Source organism: Ipomoea nil, unplaced genomic scaffold (assembly GCF_001879475.1).
Source record: "Ipomoea nil cultivar Tokyo-kokei standard unplaced genomic scaffold, Asagao_1.1 scaffold2735, whole genome shotgun sequence".
Classification (NCBI taxonomy): Eukaryota; Viridiplantae; Streptophyta; class Magnoliopsida; order Solanales; family Convolvulaceae; genus Ipomoea; species Ipomoea nil.
Window position 1 is genome coordinate 1,699,459 of NW_017619163.1, and position 19,315 is coordinate 1,718,773.

General features: G+C 39.2%; 1 protein-coding gene across 1 annotated transcript; it reads right to left on the minus strand.

Moving 5' to 3' along the window:
• Positions 1 to 17,594: 17,594 nt before the first annotated feature.
• LOC109156532 lies at positions 17,595 to 18,248 on the minus strand. The gene has a single exon (XM_019304383.1). The coding sequence runs from the start codon at positions 18,246 to 18,248 to the stop codon at positions 17,595 to 17,597; it is 654 nt and encodes a 217-aa protein (XP_019159928.1).
• Positions 18,249 to 19,315: the final 1,067 nt, after the last annotated feature.

A 19,315-nucleotide genomic window follows, 5' to 3' on the forward strand; every position in this document is an offset into this window, starting at 1 on the left:
GATCCTTAGGAAATAATGGAAGTAAAAGATGAAAAAGTTGAGGAAATACAATGAAAAGAAAGAGAAGATAAGGGTTTGGAGGTGGAGTTCTTGGAATAAGATCAAAAGACAAGAATTGAAAGTTGGGATTGGGAGTGTGTTGGTGAAGACCATTACTTAGGTTGGAGTCTCAAAAGCCCCCCCCGGGCTCAAACACAGTATGCTGTGCCGAGGGGGGTGACTCTTAGCCTAAGGGTGGTGGGTGAGGGAGCCATTGCTCTCATCGGGGCCCTAAAAGCTCCCCCGGGCTAAAACATAGTATGCTATGCCGAGGGGGGTGGGCTTTGGGTGTGAGGGTGGACGGTTGGTGAGTACCATTGCTTAGGTTGGGTCCCTTAAAGTCTCCGGGGGCAAAACATAGTACACTATGCCGGTGGGGATGGGACTTTAGCCTAAGGGTGGTGGGGTAGAGGATCCCCTTGAATGGGCATCGATCCCATTCTTGGTGTGGGACGGGGAGCTCAAAACTAGCTATGGTTGTGAAAGCTTGGGTGAGTAGATGAAGTTGAGACTTGAATCTACTTGGTGAGCAAGTTTTGATAGGTTGAGCCTCCTTGGCCTTACATGAAAGCTTATCTTTGTATATACGTAGCTAGTTTAAATAAAGTAGAGCTAGGAAATATCTTTGATGAAGGTGGTCACTTTAGGGTCATCTTTGTAAGACTTGAGATTTCTAACATTTATGCATTCCTATTTCCAGGAAAAAAAACCAGGAATAAGACTCAAGACACATCAACAGACTTGACACGGCAAGACACATAAGGACATAAGCATGCGAACTATGACCACAAGGCAAGACGGCAATAAGACTCAACAATAACAAACAAGAGCACATAACCAGACATGTCCATGTTCCAACCTTATACCAAGTTCCAACATTTACTCCTCTCCATCCTTATAGCAGTTTCAACCTTTACCTCCAGGCTACCCTATACACCACGCCCTTATCCCTCTGGAGCAGCGCATGCCCCACTCCTGCAACCCTATCAAACAACCGATCTCTCAGCACACGAGGTGCCTTTCAATAGATTGTACCCTAGCATAATGCCAAAAGCACACGTAGTGCATCAAAATATGTACCGCAACACCATATCAAAAGGATAACTGCACAACAGCGCAGTTATCACCAAAAGCACACTCAGTGCATCAAATCTGCCTATCAATTTTGTACCACCAATCCCATATCTCTTCTTTTAACCATGGACAACAACAACAACCAATACTCATAACAACAACAATCAATACTCAACAATACTTCACAAGGGAGTAGTCAAGGAAGGGAACACAACAACGGACTCTTATTAACAATTGACACGATACAAACGCACAACCCAAGGGGAACAACCTAGACCCTACTTCCAATGACCACAAGACAACCCCAAGACTCGTAAGGGAACATACAAACCTCACCCTTGGACAACGGGATACCAATTTTAAACCACATATAATAATCAAGTCTCCCAAATCCTAATTCGGTACCCCAGACATCAAACTAGACTCACAAACATCAAACGGGGCACAACGGGACACAGGGAAACAACAAATGAAGGAAAACAACACACCGCCCCGCCCGTACCAGCGAGCGGTACGGCAGGAGGACAACCTGCGACCCTTTGGAACATACTCTTCTTGGCACTTTTCCCAACCCGAGAATTCATCAAACTCACCCAAAATCAAGTCCAAACACCTCCCAACACACATCAACAACAATAGGGACTTGATCACCAAGAATAAGCCAAAAACCAACACATTTAAACCCTAAACACAAGCTCTAAACATGCCAAGACTCAAGAATAAACACATAACGGTCCAAGAGCATCAAGAACCTCAAGAACATCAAGAACCCATAATATAAACCCTAAAGACCAGCTCTAAACGTAATTAAATACAAGAACATGCAAACCACCACACAAGATCATCAAGAACATCAAGAATAACAATGATCCACACCGTAAATCCTAAAGACAAGCTTTATCAAGGCATAACTACAAATTCACACATATAATCATTCAAACGAGCCAATCAATAAAAGATAGAAAGGTTAGTAGGTTTTGTAAGACATGAGTTACTTCTCAGAACTTCCTAAGATCTTTCCTCAATCGACCCTCCCTAAGACCGGTGGTGGGGAATTCTTTGACTATGTTTTGGGGAGGGATTTTCGAGTGAGGGAATTAGGATGGGTGGAACGGGTTCTGAATGCCTTCTAATCCCCTTTAAATATATTTAGGATTCCCAGTTAGAATCTGAATAGGTAATGGGTTTAGGATCCCTAGTACGAGAAAGGTAAGAGGTTTAGGATTCCTAATACGAATCTGAAAAGGTAAGAGATTTAGGATTCCTAATACGAATCTGAAAAGGTAAGAGGGCCCTCCTTACTTTATCCAAAAGGCTAACGAGCTTTATTTAAGACAAAGGACCATGGTCCACCATGGACCATATCAATAAATTAAGGGATTTAGGTATATGTATATATTTTTAGCAAACTATTTAATTATAAGTAAATAGTTGTACTTGGATAATATTTATATTTAATATAAATATTTATGAAATCACGGGGTGTTACACTCTATCCCCCTTACAAGTAGCTTCATCCTCGAAGCTTAGAAATTATTTTGGAGATAAAGAGTTAGAATTAGTACGGCAGTACATAGGGAAAATATTTTACGGGAGAAATATATATATATATATATATATATATATATATATATATATATATATATATATATATATATATATATATATATATATATATATATATATATATATATATATATATATATATATATATATATATATATATAGGGTCAGGTTCCTATGAGAACAGGTTTTCCCGTGCGGTCAGTGCGGCATACACCATTTGTATGCATAAATACACCACACAGTGTGACACCCCAAAAATCCACATTCAATCCATGGATTAATTGAGTAATTAATCCTACTTTTATTTGAGGAATTAATTCCTAAAATCCTGATTTTTAATACTCAAGGACTAGAATTTGACTAGTCAACCTTTAAGTTGTGTTGTACCTTGTGCTTTGAGGGGAGTTCCCTTGTTCCTTACACTTTCTAAAGGTTAGTAAGGGTATTCTTGTCTTTTCACCCAAGAGTTAGTATTGTAACCTAACCTAGAAGACTTCTTCATTTCATTCCTTACAATTCCTAGAAAAATAGTTCTACCTTCTCTCTAGAAAAGAAGTGTAGCTTATTCTCCAAGCCAAGTTGAGACCCTTGTCAAGATTCCAAGATTTGCTTCCAAGATTCAACCTTTCACCTATTTGGGCATCTAGGAGGGTAAGATCTAAGTTCATCTTGTGTTTTTGGTTCCATCTTAGTTGTCTTTTTCTTAAAGGTAGGATCTTTATGATCTTTTGGTTTAATCTTGAAGTGGGTTTGGAAAGTAAGCCTTGCGGAGAGCTTGTTGTGGTGTAAAGTGAAGTATTTTGGTCTTCAAGAGGTAACCCATACTCTACAAAACCTATTTTGCTTACCTATATGTGATTTCTTGGATTCTACTTGTGTTTTGCTATGAAATGTGAGGGTTTATGCATTTGTCTTGTGATATTGCATATCTAGAGCTTGTGTTTAGGGTTCCTTTGTGCCATTGCTTGGCATTTTCCATGGTTCAAGTCATTTTGTTGTGTTTGGTGAGATTTGGCATGTTTTGGACTTGAATTTGTGTTTGGAGAAGAAAATCCCCGAAGGGATTTGTTTTGGAACAGGGTTGTTCCCGCGGGCGGGGCACCACCCGCCGGCCTACCCGCGGGTACATAGCCTGTGGGATGGTGTTCCCGCGGGCGGAACCACGGGTGGGGCAGTACCCGTGGGTCCACCCGCGGGTACACGCGTGGTGTTTGTTCGGGATTTGTTGATTTGTTTGACTCGGTATTTGGTCTTTTGGCTTTCCGTTGTTCTTTTGTGGAACTATTTGAGTGTCTTCTTGATGTTTCGTACGTCTAGAACTATATGGTAGGTATCCATGTAAGAATTTGGTGTCTTGAATCGTGCTAAGTGTTCAACATTGTGTTTCCTTGGACCAAGAGGTGTTTTGTGTGTTCCTCGGAACTATCTTGAGTTTCCCCGTTGATAAGCATGCTAGTTTGTTGTCTTAATGCTAGCGTGTGTGTTGTTTGTACCTTCCGTTTGGTTGATGATAACTTGTGTTATTCATCGTTGTTGTCATTGGGCTGTGACCCGTTCCTTGATTGAGTATGTTTCATACCTTCGTTGTAATCCGTTGTTTGACTCTCGTGTGAGTGGTGGTGCATGTGTGGCTCTACCTGGATTGCACGATTAGTGGTATGGGACACTAGTCACCAAGGTATTGCAGCGGTCCTCGTGGTGGCCGTGGCGTTATTATGGAGTTGTGGCCTGAGTGATGGGTCCACGTTTTTGGGGGATAACATGTGTTATCCGGGCATGTGTTGCCGTGATTGGTGGTGTTCGTTGGTGGCTGTTGGTGGGGGACGACGGTCTCGGGGGAATAAGGTTGGACTAAGAAGTACAGGGGTCCTGTAGGTAATGGTTGGAAAAGAAGGTACAAGGTTGGGGGTAGCCATAAGGATGGAACAGGGCATAAGGAAGGCATACCAACTCGTGATGGGTGATGTTGCGAGGGCTTGTAAAGCCGGCGTTGTGTGATCTTCTCTCGTGACGTGTGTAGTCACGGAGGTTTGTGTGGTTTTGGCATGTGTTGCCGTTGGGTGAGTCTTTATCCTTGCGTGTGGTTAACCCTTGTGGTTTGGGATGTGTTCCCTTGTTATCCTTGAGAGTGATGAGTCTTGTGTTGACAATTGATCTTGGTTTTGACTTATATATATATGTATCCCGTTTCGAAAATGGTTTTTACATCCTATATCTATCTATTTATGATACTTAACGGTATTGGTGGGTTACCAGCATTATTCGCTGACCGGGCGTCGTCCCATGTTTATCTTTGTATCTTTCAGGTGATGTTTAGACGAGCGCGATGTCTAGAGCCTGGTAGCTTAGCACCTTTATCCTTGCTTTTGTGGCCTGTGCGCCGATGTAGTTAGATTGATGTCTTGGGATAGACGTACACACTTGCAGATTGTTTGCCGTAGCGTTTACCGTGTTTAGTAGACGTGGCGTGACACCCCGTTGGATTTCCTTTTATCCAGTTTCGTTTTTATCTTCCGCTGTGCTAGTTTTGTCGCTTAATCTGCATGTGTTAAGGCTTTTATATAGGTCTTGTTTGGGGGGTGTTACACACAGTGTTCGAAAATACACCATTATGTGTGGTGTACTTTTTTTTTTGTGTGGTGCATTTTTTTGGCATTTCATTCTGGTGTATTCTTGAACACTGTATGGTGAATTCATGCATACCTAATGATGTATGCCGCACTGACCTCACGGGAAGACCTGTTCTTGCAACAACCAATATATATATATATATATATATATAATATATATATATATATAATATATATATATATATATATATATATATATATATATATATATATATATATATATATATGTATATATATATATATATATATATATATATATATGTATATATATATATATATATATGTATATGTATATATATATATATATATGTATATATATATATATATATATATATATATATATATATATATATAATATATATACTAGGTTTTTGGGAAAATTTGGTTCAAAAAGGGAAAAGGGGATGAAAGTTTTTGGTTTCAAACTTGGGAACAACGTTAAATAGGAATAGGATCAAAGGAATTAAAGTTGCAATCTAGAAAATAAGGTTGTTACCTTGTACGAGATCAATTGAAAGAAGGTATCAAGAACGATGTTTGAAGTGGTAGAGGGGATTTCTCAACGAAACGGCGTTTGATTCAAAGAAAGGAAGGGAATTCGGCTTGTTGCACGATCAAACTTAAAAATTCTTACACCCAAACGACACATTTGACTTTACCCATATATCTATAACCTTTGTGTTAACGAAATATACCAAATAATGAGGCTACGAGCATGCAATTCACATGAATATAAACACAACATAGAAGTCTTACTCATGGCATTTAAATAATTTTCAATGATTTAAACATATAGGATCATAAGATGCACCGAACATGCAATTAAATATGTTTATTTATGTGCCTAAATAAGAGACTAATACCACACATGTGAAAATTTGAATAGCTATGCAATATGCACATATATCAACATACGCGAACCATGAATGGATATAAGCAGTTAATGTACAATTTAGCATGTCATGAGCCAAATACCACATATACAAGATTTATACCTAATCATTGTACTAAGACATAATGCACCAAATAATAATAACAAGCCTATCATATGCGATAATCTTTCATGATTAATTATCATGTTATATGCAAAACCTGCAAATTGGCACACCTATGTATGCAGCCGCAATTATGCTAAATATATAACTTCCTAAGTTTATAGGCATAGAGCATGAAGGCATGTGAACATATTTTGAGTCTTAAATAATAACTAGTCATATGGAATCACACAACACATATGCGTACTGTTCAACATGTTAGGCTAGTGCATATTCAACCACTAAATTCTTCGCGGCATAACCAGAAATTTGTCATATATATTCAGGAAGATCATAAATCATATAACAATTACTCAAAATGACAAAGATCGATTTTTGAGGAAAAGATTTTCACGTAGACAATTAGGAAAAAGGTTTTTGTTTCTTATGGGGTAAATAAAATTTGGGAAGACAATAGAATCAAAATCTTCATATTGCACACCACAATCTTACAATAACAGATAATCACATAACAAGTAGTTGCATAAGTATTAAGTACCAAAATTTAGCACATACGAAATATTTCACCAAATTCCATAAACGAATATTTTATGCCAAATTCTTATGCCGTAAATACACGAGGTGTTATACGGGATTGTCCATAGCATACTAAGTATACAAGTATTGGCACGTACATACAGATTGCTGGCAATTAATAACGTTGTATATATGCACAGTAGGATGTCTTATAACATACAGTTTTGTCTAACATGCTTTATATATACGAATGGATGTAAATATGCATTTCAATACAAATATGCGAACTATCTGATTTGACACACAGTACATACACCATAAAAATATGAACCTCCACCTACTATTTGAACATGCAATTCACATACAAATATTCCTTAATCATTACAAGTAAAAGAACCTACGTTCATAAATACTAAGAGAATTATCTTTGAGAAATCTTGATAGAAATTGAACACATAAGCACTTAGGACAATTAGTTTTACTTTGGGGTAGATAAATTTCAGGTAGACTTAAATCTTACTTCTAGAAGCCCAAAAATCTATCATACTCAAACAAGATAGAATTGAAGGTCCTTGATGGCTAATTCTTGAATCAATTGATGGCCCGATGGTGAAGCTAAAGTTTTCAATTATTTGGGGGAGATAGGAGTGGCAACAGAGAGATTATGCGAGGAGGAAATATATAGAATTAGGGTTATCTCTGGATATATATATATATATATATATATATATATATATATATATATATATATATATATTAAAAATAATGTAATTCGGATGGAATAATTATATAGGGTTAACATAGTTAGGGTACATAAATTTATATTGTTTAGGATTAGTACTGTCTGTACGAAAGTACATACATAATAAATATTTGGGAAAATGTATTTATATCCATCTGTAACATATGTCGATGTAAATATGTATATTAGTTGTGTAGGAAGTCAATGTGTATATGTGCGTAACATATCCATAGAAACATATATATTAGTTTATTAAATAGGAAATTAGTTATTAATATATAGTTTAGGAATAAAGTAGAGGGCCAAGAAATAATAATAGTAAACAATTCCGAAGGATATTAATATATCAATTCAATATTAACAGAAATACCCGGGGTATTATTGTAACACCCCACTTTTCTTAAACCTTAGCTATTTGAATGAAAAGCATTTATTTGATAAGTTTTGATTAAAAAGCAAGTTTAAGTACCTATTGTGATTTATTGAGAAACCTTGCTAAGAATACGAGATTTTGGTATGTCCAGTGTATGGTTTCTAATTACAGTAAATGAGTTGTTTAAGCATGAGTTAACATTTTGTTTGCCTAATTCACGTGAAAGAGAAAATTGAGTTATTTCTTACAGTAAAAGAGCATCTAGTAGACAAGGCATTGGAAGCTTGTGGTCCACCATGCAACATAGACCAAGGTCTAGAGGGATAGTTTTTTAGATAGTTTTGGAGGTCAAAATAGATTTTTCCAAAAATGATTTCTAGATGACTACTTGGTTTAGGTTTCTCAGATTTCTCCCGGTTTCACTCAGATTGACTTTTGGGTCAAAACTTGGTATGTAATGTACCCGAGGATTTAGGATTTTAGAAATAGAAGAAGCCTCGGTGTTGAATTTATTTAAAACGTAGCTCAAAATAATTAATTCAAACATCATTTTCATTATAAAAAGAGTGGAAAAATCGCTATTTTGGAATTTAAATTTAAATTTTGGGTTGTCTCAATAACACTCTATCCCCCCCCCCCCCCCCCCCCCTCCTCCCTTAACCGATGCTTTGTCCCCGAAGCATAACCGTAAAGCAACAAGGAATAGGGGAGACTCGACCAATAAGGAATTTAAGAGACTCAAACGAAAGTTCAACACCACAAAGATAGGATATCACATACTCCCTTCCCCAGAAATAAAGTCACGTCCCCGTAACTTTCATGCAAACCCATGCAGGTACTTACCAGGTTATATGCAAATCAACTAAAAATAATCTAACAATCATAATTAAGAAAAGTGAGCAAATATTGGCCAAATAAAATTACGAATTTGCAAGTTCCATAGAATTTTATCAAATAACAAATATCCAAATAACGCACATTAATTAAGCAACAATATGCAAGTCCTTTGCCGGGTCTATAAACAAATCAATTAGGAAAATAATCAAACTTTCGTGCTCAGGAAAATAACCAAGCTATACGCAATTCAATTATCAAAATAATCTAATAATTACAATTAAGAAAAGTGAGCAAATATTGGTCAAATAAAATCACCAATTGCAAGTTCCAAAATATTTTATCAAATAACAAATATCCAAATAATGCATATTGACCAAATAGTTATGTAACAATATGCAAGTCCTTAGCCGTTCTATAAAGGAATTAATTAGAAAAATAACCCAACTTTCATGCCTAAGCAAATAACCAAGTCCAACATTTATTAAGAAACAGAATCAATAGCATATTAAGGTAAATCATCAATAATCAAAGAATGATATGCTACAAAGCATGTAAAAGTATTCAAGGATATCACAACTTTAGAGCAAGCATAGGAAAAAAGAACAAGCATAGGGAACTTAATAGAAAGCGATAAATAAACTCACAGTCTCACCGCGCGTCTTAAGATTCTTACACCCTAAGAACTTAAACGCCTAGAGATTCCTGCTTAACATCTTAAAGTCTTATCCTAAAGGCATTATCATAGGGTCAAACTTAGGCTCTGATACCACCTGTAACACCTTCAGTTTTCGACATAATTTAAAACCATTAAAGCTTACGAAATAAGGATAAAGCTATCATTAATACCCAAAACAGAGCGGAAGCTAAACATTAGTGTTGGGGTGCTTTGCCACATCTAAGTTTGAGAACCTAGATGCACAGGCTAAAACTAACTAAACAAAGCATAAATCATAATCATTATCTAAATACAAGCATGGCTCACAGGCCGTCTAGCTAAGCTAGAACTAACTAAGCTAGGAACCGCAGCTCATTCTAGCGCGCTCTCGGCCAACTAATCAGTACCTGAAAAACATGCGGTATCACAACCGTTAGCGAATAATGCTAAGCAACCCACTCCCACCCATTGAGTAAATAAGTATAAACATAGGAAAACCATTCTGAGACTTGGGAATACATAAATATAGTCCTAAACAACTATAGCTTGAAAACCAGGATTAAGACTCAAGACACATCAACAGACTTGACACTGCAAGACACATAAGGACATAAGCATGCGAATTATGACCACAAGGCAAGACGACAATAAGACTCAACAATAACAAACAAGAGCACATAACCAGACATGTCCATGTTCTAACCTTACACCAAGTTTCAACCTTTACTCCTCTCCATCCTTATAACAGTTCCAACCTTTACCTCCAGGCCACCCTATACACCACGCCCTTATCCCTCCGGAGCAGCGCATGCCCCTCTCCTGCAACCCTATCAAACTATTGATCTCTCAGCACACGAGGTGCCATTTAATAGATTGTACCGTAGCACAATGCCAAAAGCACATGTAGTGAAACAAAATAGGTACCGCAGCACCATATCAAAAGGATAACTGCACCGCAGCGCAGTTATCACCAAAAACACGCTCAGTGCATCAAATCCACCTATCAATTTTGTACCACCCATCTCATATCTCTTCTTTTCACCATGGACAACCACAACAACAACCAATACTCATAACAACAACAATCAATACTCAACAATACTATACAAGGGAGTAGTCAAGGGAAGGGAACACAACAACGGACTCTTATCAACAATTGACACGATACAAATGCACAACCCAAGGGGAACAACCTAGAACCTACTTCCAATGACCACAAGACAACCCCAAGACTCGCAAGGGAACATACAAACCTCACCCTAGGCCAACGGGATACCAATTTTAAACCACATAAAATAATCAAGTCTCCCAAATCCTAATTCGGTACCCCAGACATCAAACTAGACTCACAAAAATCAAATGGGGCATAACGGGACACGAGGAAACAACAAACGGGGGAAAACAACACACCGCCCCGCCCGTACCAGCGGGCGGTACGGCAGGTGGACAACCTCCCGCCGGACTGCCTACCGGCGGGCGGTGCTGTACCAACGGGTACATCGGCGGGTGGTCACGTGGGGGTTCTTACCCCCACCGACTACCCGCTGGAACATACTCTTCTTGGCACTTTTCCCAACCCGGGAAATCATCAAACTCACCCAAAATCATGTCCAAACACCTCCCAACACACATAAACAACAATAGGGACTTGATCACCAAGAAAAAACCAAGAAGCAACACATTTACACCCTAAACACAAGCTCTAAACATGCCAAGACTCAAGAATAAACACATAACGGTCCAAGAACATCAAGAACCCATAATATAAACCCTAAAGACCAGCTCTAAACGTAATTAAATACAAGAACATGCAAACCACCACACAAGATCATCAAGAACATCAAGAATAAGAAGGATCCACATCGTAAATCCTAAAGACAAGATCTATCAAGGCATAACCATAAATTCACACATACAATTATTCAGATGAGCCAATCAATAAAAGATAGCAAGGAAAATAGGTTTTGTAAGACATGAGTTACGTCTTAGCTTAATTAAACTTCTCACAACTTCCTAAGATCTTTCCTCAATCAATCCTCCCTAAGCCCGGTGATGGGGAATTCTTTGACTATGTTTTGGGGAGAGATTTTCGAGTGAGGGAATAGGGATGGGTGGAACGGGTTTTGAATGCCTTCTAATCCCCTTTAAATAGATTTAGGATTCCCAGTTAGAATCTGAATATGTAAGGGGTTTAGGATCCCTAATACGAATTTGAAAGGTAAGAGGTTTATGATTCCTAATACGAATTTGAAAAGGTAAGAGGGCCCTCCTTACTTTATCCAAAAGGCTAACGGGCTTTATTTAAGATAAAGGTCCATGGTCCTCCACGGACCATATCAATAAATTAAGGGATTTAGGTATATGTATATATTTTTAGCAAACTATTTAATTATAAGTAAATTGTTCTACTTGGATAATATTTATATTTAATATAAATATTTAGGAAAACACGGGGTGTTACAGTGGGAGGTGGCGGCGGTAGGTCTGTTGTGAATGTAGGGCGAGATGGTTGTATCTCATACACCTGTGAAGACACAGTTGTAACACCCTCGATTTTACCAATATTTAAAAACTTAAATAAGAGATAAACAGTATAATCATTAATCAGAAACGAGCGGAAGCAAAACTCTTAATCAGGAAAGTGCTATGCCACACCCATAAAATCTATAGGTGCACAGTCTAAGTCAAACAGAATCATCATAACATAAGAACAGTCTAAGGCACACAGGCCAACAAAACTAATCGAAAGGAAAGGCAAGACTACGCTAACTAGATCCACTAGCGCGCTCTCCAAGCTAATCATAATCTGAAAAACATAGGGATAACACATGTCAGCGAGAGATGCTGGTAACCCACCAATACGCGTTAAGTAATATAACATATAGATATATTCAAAACCATTTGAGACAAGGGAATACAGTATATATCATTTCAAAGCCAAAAGAAGGAAACGTCAAGTAACACAATCCACACTCTCAACAAGACCAACGACCACAATACACAAGCCAACAAGGACCACAATCAACATACTCAACAAGAACCACAACCTACAATCTTAATGGTACAGTTCTCAACAGACATGCTCATAAGCAATAACACAACAATCACAGAATGACAAGTTTCACGTTTCAACCTTATGCCCTGTTCCAACCTTATGGCTACCCTCGACCTTATTTCAGTTCCACCCGTTACCTCCTAGTGCCACCCTGTACTTCTGAGTCCAACCTTATTCCGCCTGGGACCGTCGTCCCCCACCAATCACTACCACCAATGTCATAGTATTACCACCGATCTCTCAGTACACGAGGGTACCATTACACAACACAATATAACCACCGATCTCGTGAGCAATGCTAAAAAAATATTACCACCAATCTCATTCATAGATACACATAGTCATTATCAAGTGGATTGAGGCACATCATTAGCCCAATCAAGCATCAACAAAGGATATAATCAAATGTACAAGATCACATTATAGACATCAATCAAGAGGTTTCAATGAAAGACATGAAACAATACTCAGCAACAACAATGGACTTCAATCCAATATCAACACGATTGGCAACACAAGTTGCCAATCCTCAAAGGAATGGACAAACAACGCATACTAGCATCAAATACAACATATCTAGCAGGCTCATCAAACGGGTAAACCAAATTGGTTCCAACGAACCTCAAAGACTCATATAAATCTAACGAATCACAAAGTCGGACCATAAGCACGATTCAAGACACCAAAACCTAACATAGATACTTATGACATCGTTCTAGACATAATAAACATCAAGAAGACACCCAAAAGCTCAACAATCCAACAAAAGGAGGTCAAAACATCACATACCAAAAGATGGTACCACGGGAAAAACAACACTCGGTAATCCACCGGGATTGTACCCCCCGGGTGGAACCACGCGTAGGTCCCTACACACGGTACCTCCCGCCAGGTACAACTCTCCACCCGCGGGTGGGGCGGCGGGTGGACAGGTACCCGCCGTTCCGCCCGCGGGTAACACGTCTGAACCACAATTTTCCCTTCGGGGAAATTGATCAACTAGGCCAAGTTCAAGTCCAAAACACCCCAAATCACACATACAACAAGGAAATGACTTGAACTCAAGAATAGATCAAAGAACAACATTCAAGAAATCTAGATACAAGCTCTAAACATGCATTATCACATGATCATGCATCAAATCACTCACAATCATCAAGAATCATCAATAAAAGTCAAGAATCATAGATAGCAAGTAGAAAATAGGTTTTGTATAGCATGAGTTACCTTTGTAGACCAAAACCTTCTTCCTTTCAACTCTCCTAAGCCCTACTGGGAAGCTCTTCTTCCTCACAAGCTTCTTACACAAGTCAAACCACAAGAAAACACCAAACTTAGATAAAGACATCTTAAAGCTAACCAAAAACACTAAATAACTTTAGATGTTACCCTTTCACAAGCTTGGAAGATAGAAAGGTGAGATCTTGGGATGAATCTTTGCAAGATTGGGTGATGTCTTTCTTGGCTTGGGGAAGAAGCCAAGTTTCTTAGAGAAAAGGAAGAGAAAAGTTGTCTTACTATAGTGAGGAATGAGCTTTAGGTTTGGGTAGGGTAAGGCTTCAAGACCAAGTAAGTAGAAAAGACCATCTTACCCTTACTTTTCCTAGAAAGGCTTAGGAAGACTCCAAAGATTTAGGTACAAACATCAAAGCTAAAGGTACTCCTTTTTTACTTAAATCAATTGACCAAGGAGTTGGTCAACTTAGGTCCTCCAACTATCAAATTAGGAATTTGATTAGGAAATTAACAGGGCTGGCCCTAGGGCAAGGGCAGGCTGGGCCCTTGCCCAGGGCCCATCTCTAGAGGGGGGCCCAATGGCCATTAGATATATTAATATATTAGTATTTTTTATGCATGATGCGTAAAAAAAATAGGTGTTCAATATTAGTATTTTATATTTAAATTTATTTAAATTTTAGATATTTAAATTATTGTAAATAATAATAATGTAAAATATTTTTATAAATTTGATATTTATATTTTAAGAAATAACTAACATATAACTCCAATATATAATGTCTATATATTATTATTATAATTGAAGATAAGATAATATATGGTGGATGCATGTGCATAGTAACAATAGTGAAAATATAACAGAAGTTATTATATTATGAGTATGTTTGACCAAAATATTGTAAAATACAACTTTTATAGCAAAATGTAAAAAAAAAAAAAAAAAAAAAAAAAAACTTAACAAAAAAATAGACATAAATAAAGGATATAACTTTCATTCACACTTATTATGTTTTTAGATTATATTTATATTATATATATAATATATATTACTTAGTACGGAGTATATATTAAAAAATTGGTTAATTGCTTTTGACTTGATGACTTCTGATCGAAGTCAAGAAGACGGAAGAACCGATGAAGAGATGTCGCACACCCATGCTGCCCAAGAGGGTAAGAGACGTCGCCTCGCCGGTCGCGCCTACGCCACACCAACAATTCAATTCCTCTCAACGATAATAATAAAGTTATTAAAAGCTCAGAAGTCAATTAACAATGGGCAATCAACATTTGACAATCGCCAAATAACAAATCTTCTTTGCAAATCTACCCATTCTACCAATACCGTTGGCACTCATCGACAATCGCAAGTCACTCTGGTCAGCCGATTTTTCATATAGGGGCCCTTATTTAAATTTCGCCCTGGGCCTATAAAATGTTTAGATCGGCCCTGGAAATTAACAAGGGTAACTTAGGATTAATTACTTCATGAATCCTATTTAAAAGATGGGATTTTCGGGGTGTCACATCCTCTCCCCCTAACAATACGCTTCGTCCCCGAAGATTTGGTAAAGCAAAGTTCGTCAAAAAGGATAATATGAACAAGATGTGACATAGACAGAAAGAAAAGATAAACAAGGTTTTAGGCAACAAGCTTTAACCAAGCAACTCTTATAAAATCTAAAACACACTTGCTAACTCAAGGTCTATACCAACAACCAAACTTAACACGTCTACAAACAATCTACCTTACACCCACAGCTAACAACAACTAACGCCACAGATAACACACTAGGCAAACAAAAGCTAGAAAAGATTACCTCACTCCTCAGCTTGGGACGAGCCGTCCCCCAAGTCCTCTTCAGCTTCATCCTCGGATCCTAGATCTTCCCCGTCTCCATCCCGGCTAGAACTAGCCTCCAACGCTGTCAGCCTCTAGTTCACGGTCACAAACTGTGCCTTCATAAACGCGAAACCTTCCTCAATCATCTGATTTTGCTGTCGAAGAAGAGCTTCCACTCGTTCCTCGTGTGTCATGGAGTCGTTAGCTCTCTTTGTCCTTGCTTCTTTCCTTTGACGATTCTCCTCATCCTCGGAGTAGCTCTCTTCTACCTCCTCCTCCTCTTCTTCACTTCTTCCCATCTCCTGGACAGTCTGATTTAGCTTCTTGACGGGAACTCCTAGCTGCTCTGTCAAAAGCTTCCTCTCAGGTGGGGATTTCTTGGCTACCTCTTCCAGGGTGATGTACTCATTGTCATCCAGTAGAAACAGATTACAACTTCGCAGATTTGTAGCATCCAAGACCATTTTACCCACAGCCTTGGCAGAAGTTCCTTCAACTTTCACCCCTTTCTTCTTAAGGATCCAAATTAGAATCATACCATATGGTAGGCTCTTTCGGTTATGGTCCACACAGTAATCCATGTGTTGAAGCATGAGAGCTGGCAGGTTGAACTTCACTTTATGTTTCAAGAAATAGGCAAAAACACACTCCAAATTTCCCAAAAGATTACTCTTGTTATTGTTAGGCAACACACAGTCTGTAACAAGTATAATCAAAATCTTTTGTTCCCTGGTGAGCCACTTCCTCTCCGGTCTCGTGGCTTGGGTAAAACCATCGGTTTGGCCCAACAGATATTCCAAATAATCCTGGTACCCGAAATCCTCGGTACTAACCCAAGCATCCCTACAATACTCCGTGACCCCCGTGGTCGTTAAATTCAAGAGTTTTGCCAACCGATTTTCATTCAAAGAAATTTTAACACCCCTCACTTTAGAGGTGATTTCCAACTTCCCTCCATCCTTAGTCACATTCATGTGACGATAAAATTCCTTCACCAAATCCGGATAGGTCTCATTCTTAATGAACAAAAATCCATTCAACAAATCTTGAAAATTAAGCATATCCAGCAAGGAGCTCGAAAAAGATTCGATTTCAAAGGCTTTACCTTCCAGCGGCGACGCCTGACGCGGCGGTGGCTGGTGGCGACGGGTGGCGAGGCTGGTGGCGATAGGCGATGGTTGCTGTCCAATGGGTTGGGAGGGGGTTTTCTTTGGCTGGTGTGGGTAGGAGAAGGAGAGAAGAGAGAGGAGGGTTTTGGGGAAAAATTGGAGAAAGAGGGATTTTTAATTTGGGATTTTAATTTGGGTTGAAAGAAATAAGTCAAAAGGAATTGAAGGGGAATAAGATTTAAGAATCACTACTAGCCTAGATGGTTGAAGGGTTGGGTTGAAAACTTGGATGCTTAGGTCTGAAACTCACTAGCTACTAATTAAGGTTCCAAGCTTAAGGATTATCTTAAAAATTACCCAAGTCTAGGTTTTAGGTGAAGAAACACTTTAGGTTACACTTAGAAAAATTAAATCTTTTAACTCTTGGGTTTTCAAACTAAGGTTGGACAACCTAAACGAAACGACTAACTCCCTTAATTAATTTCTACCCCATAAGAAAGATGCAAGGAAACGACACGAAAGAGGGTATAACTCAAAGACAAAAAGGTGGGGTTGAGAACGGTACCTGTAGCCTCATCCTCAGTCAAACCCTCAGCTTCGGCCTGCGATCGGCTCATCACGTACACCTTGCCTTGAGGTCTCGCTCCTCCCGAGGTTGCATTCCTAGAGCCACGATTGAATCCATTTCCTGTCTGTCCCAACGGTGCATGCCTTACACTAGACTGTGGAGCTCCCTAATTCAACTGGAGATGGCACTCGAAAGCCTTGTGTCCTCTCTTCCCACATTTGAAGCAATGTAACATATTCCCTTGGAAGTCCTTCCCAATGTGGTTCCTACCACATCTCCGGCATCAAAATGGCTTTCCCTTCTCACCGTTGTCCACTTTGGCCGTTCCTTGAGTCGGTTGGGAGGATGGTCCACTCCTATAGCTCTGTCTGTTGCCCACTACCCTCACCCCTTCTCCTAACTGAGTCAAAGGACCCTCTTTGCAACTGCTGAACTCGGTACAAATCCGCGGCACTCAAATAAGCCTCATTGAACGTCCTTGGTTTGCTCACCGTCAAGGCCTTCATTACCTCATAGTTGAGCCCGAATACAAACTTATCCACCTTGGCAGCCTCGGTGGGAACCAACACACGTGCGAATCTGGCCAACTCCAGAAAATAGTTATGATACTCCACTTCGGACTGAGTCCCTTGCTTCAAATGGAGGAACTCCTCATACATAGCCGCTCTCACAGGCGCCGGATAAAACCTCTCTCGGAGCTTGTCCTTCAAAGCTGACCAATCAAACCCCGGTTCCTCAAGACATGCTGGACCCTCGTGGACCCACCATAGGTCCGCCTCGTGGCTGAAGTAGAACGTTGCTAGCTCCACACGACGGTCTTCAGGGCAACCAACCACTGCGAAGACTTTGTCCAAGGCACGGATCCACTCCTCTAAAAGAATAGGGTCTTCTTTCCCGGCGAACACGGGAGGTCGGTGACTCGAGACTTGCCGACCAATGTCGCGGTTACCAGCTGGCTGTGGCGGAGGGTTGTTGTTGTTGTGCATAAGGGTGTTGCTCAACGTCTGCATGGTCTGCGTGAGGTGCTAAAGGTTCTGGGCGAGCTGCTCATTCATAGGCATATCTGGAGTCCGGGCACGATAACGAGGAGGTTCCATCACAAGATTCTTCAAAAACATCACGGTTATGGCAAAGAAACGAAGAGACTTGCATCCTTACCCGATGCTTAAGGCAAGAGAAAACTAAGACTAAGCAAGAGCAAGCAAAGCAAACACAACGAACGATAAAGGAAACTCATATCTCACCGCGCGTCCTAAGAGTCTTAAGTCCTAACACTTAACCACTTAGGGGTCAACTTAGAGTCTCAATTCCAACTTAACTTCTTAAAGTTCAACTCTTAACATCTTAGGCTCAAACCTAGGCTCTGATACCAACTTTAACACCCCCGATTTTACCAATATTTAAAAACTTAAATAAGAGATAAACAGTCTAATCATTAATCACAAACAAGCGGAAGCAAAACTATTAATTGGGAAAGTGCTATGCCACACCCATAAAATCTACAGGTGCCAGGCTAAGTCTAACAAAATCATCATAACATAACAGCAGTCTAAGGCACACAGGCCAACAAAACTAATCGAAAGGAAAGGCAAGACTACGCTAATTAGATCCACTAGCACGCTCTCCAAGCTAATCATAACCTGAAAACATAGGGATACCACCCGTCAGCGAGAGATGCTGGTAACACACTAATACGCGTAAAGTAATATAACATATAGATATATTCAAAACCGTTTGAGACAAGGGAATACAGTATATATCATTTCAAAGCCAAAAGAAGGAAACGTCAAGGAACACAATCCACACTCTCAACAAAGACCAACAACCACAATACACAAGCCAAAGGACCACAATCAACATACTCAACAAGAACCACAACCTACCATCTTAATGGTAGAATTCTTAACAAACATGCTCATAAGCAATAACACAACAATCACATAATGACAAGATTAACGTTCCAACCTTATGCCCTGTTCCAACCTTATGGCTACCCCCGACCTTATTTGAGTAATTCAGTTCCAACCGTTACTTCCTAGTGACACCCTGTACTTCTGAGTCCAACCTTATTTCGCCT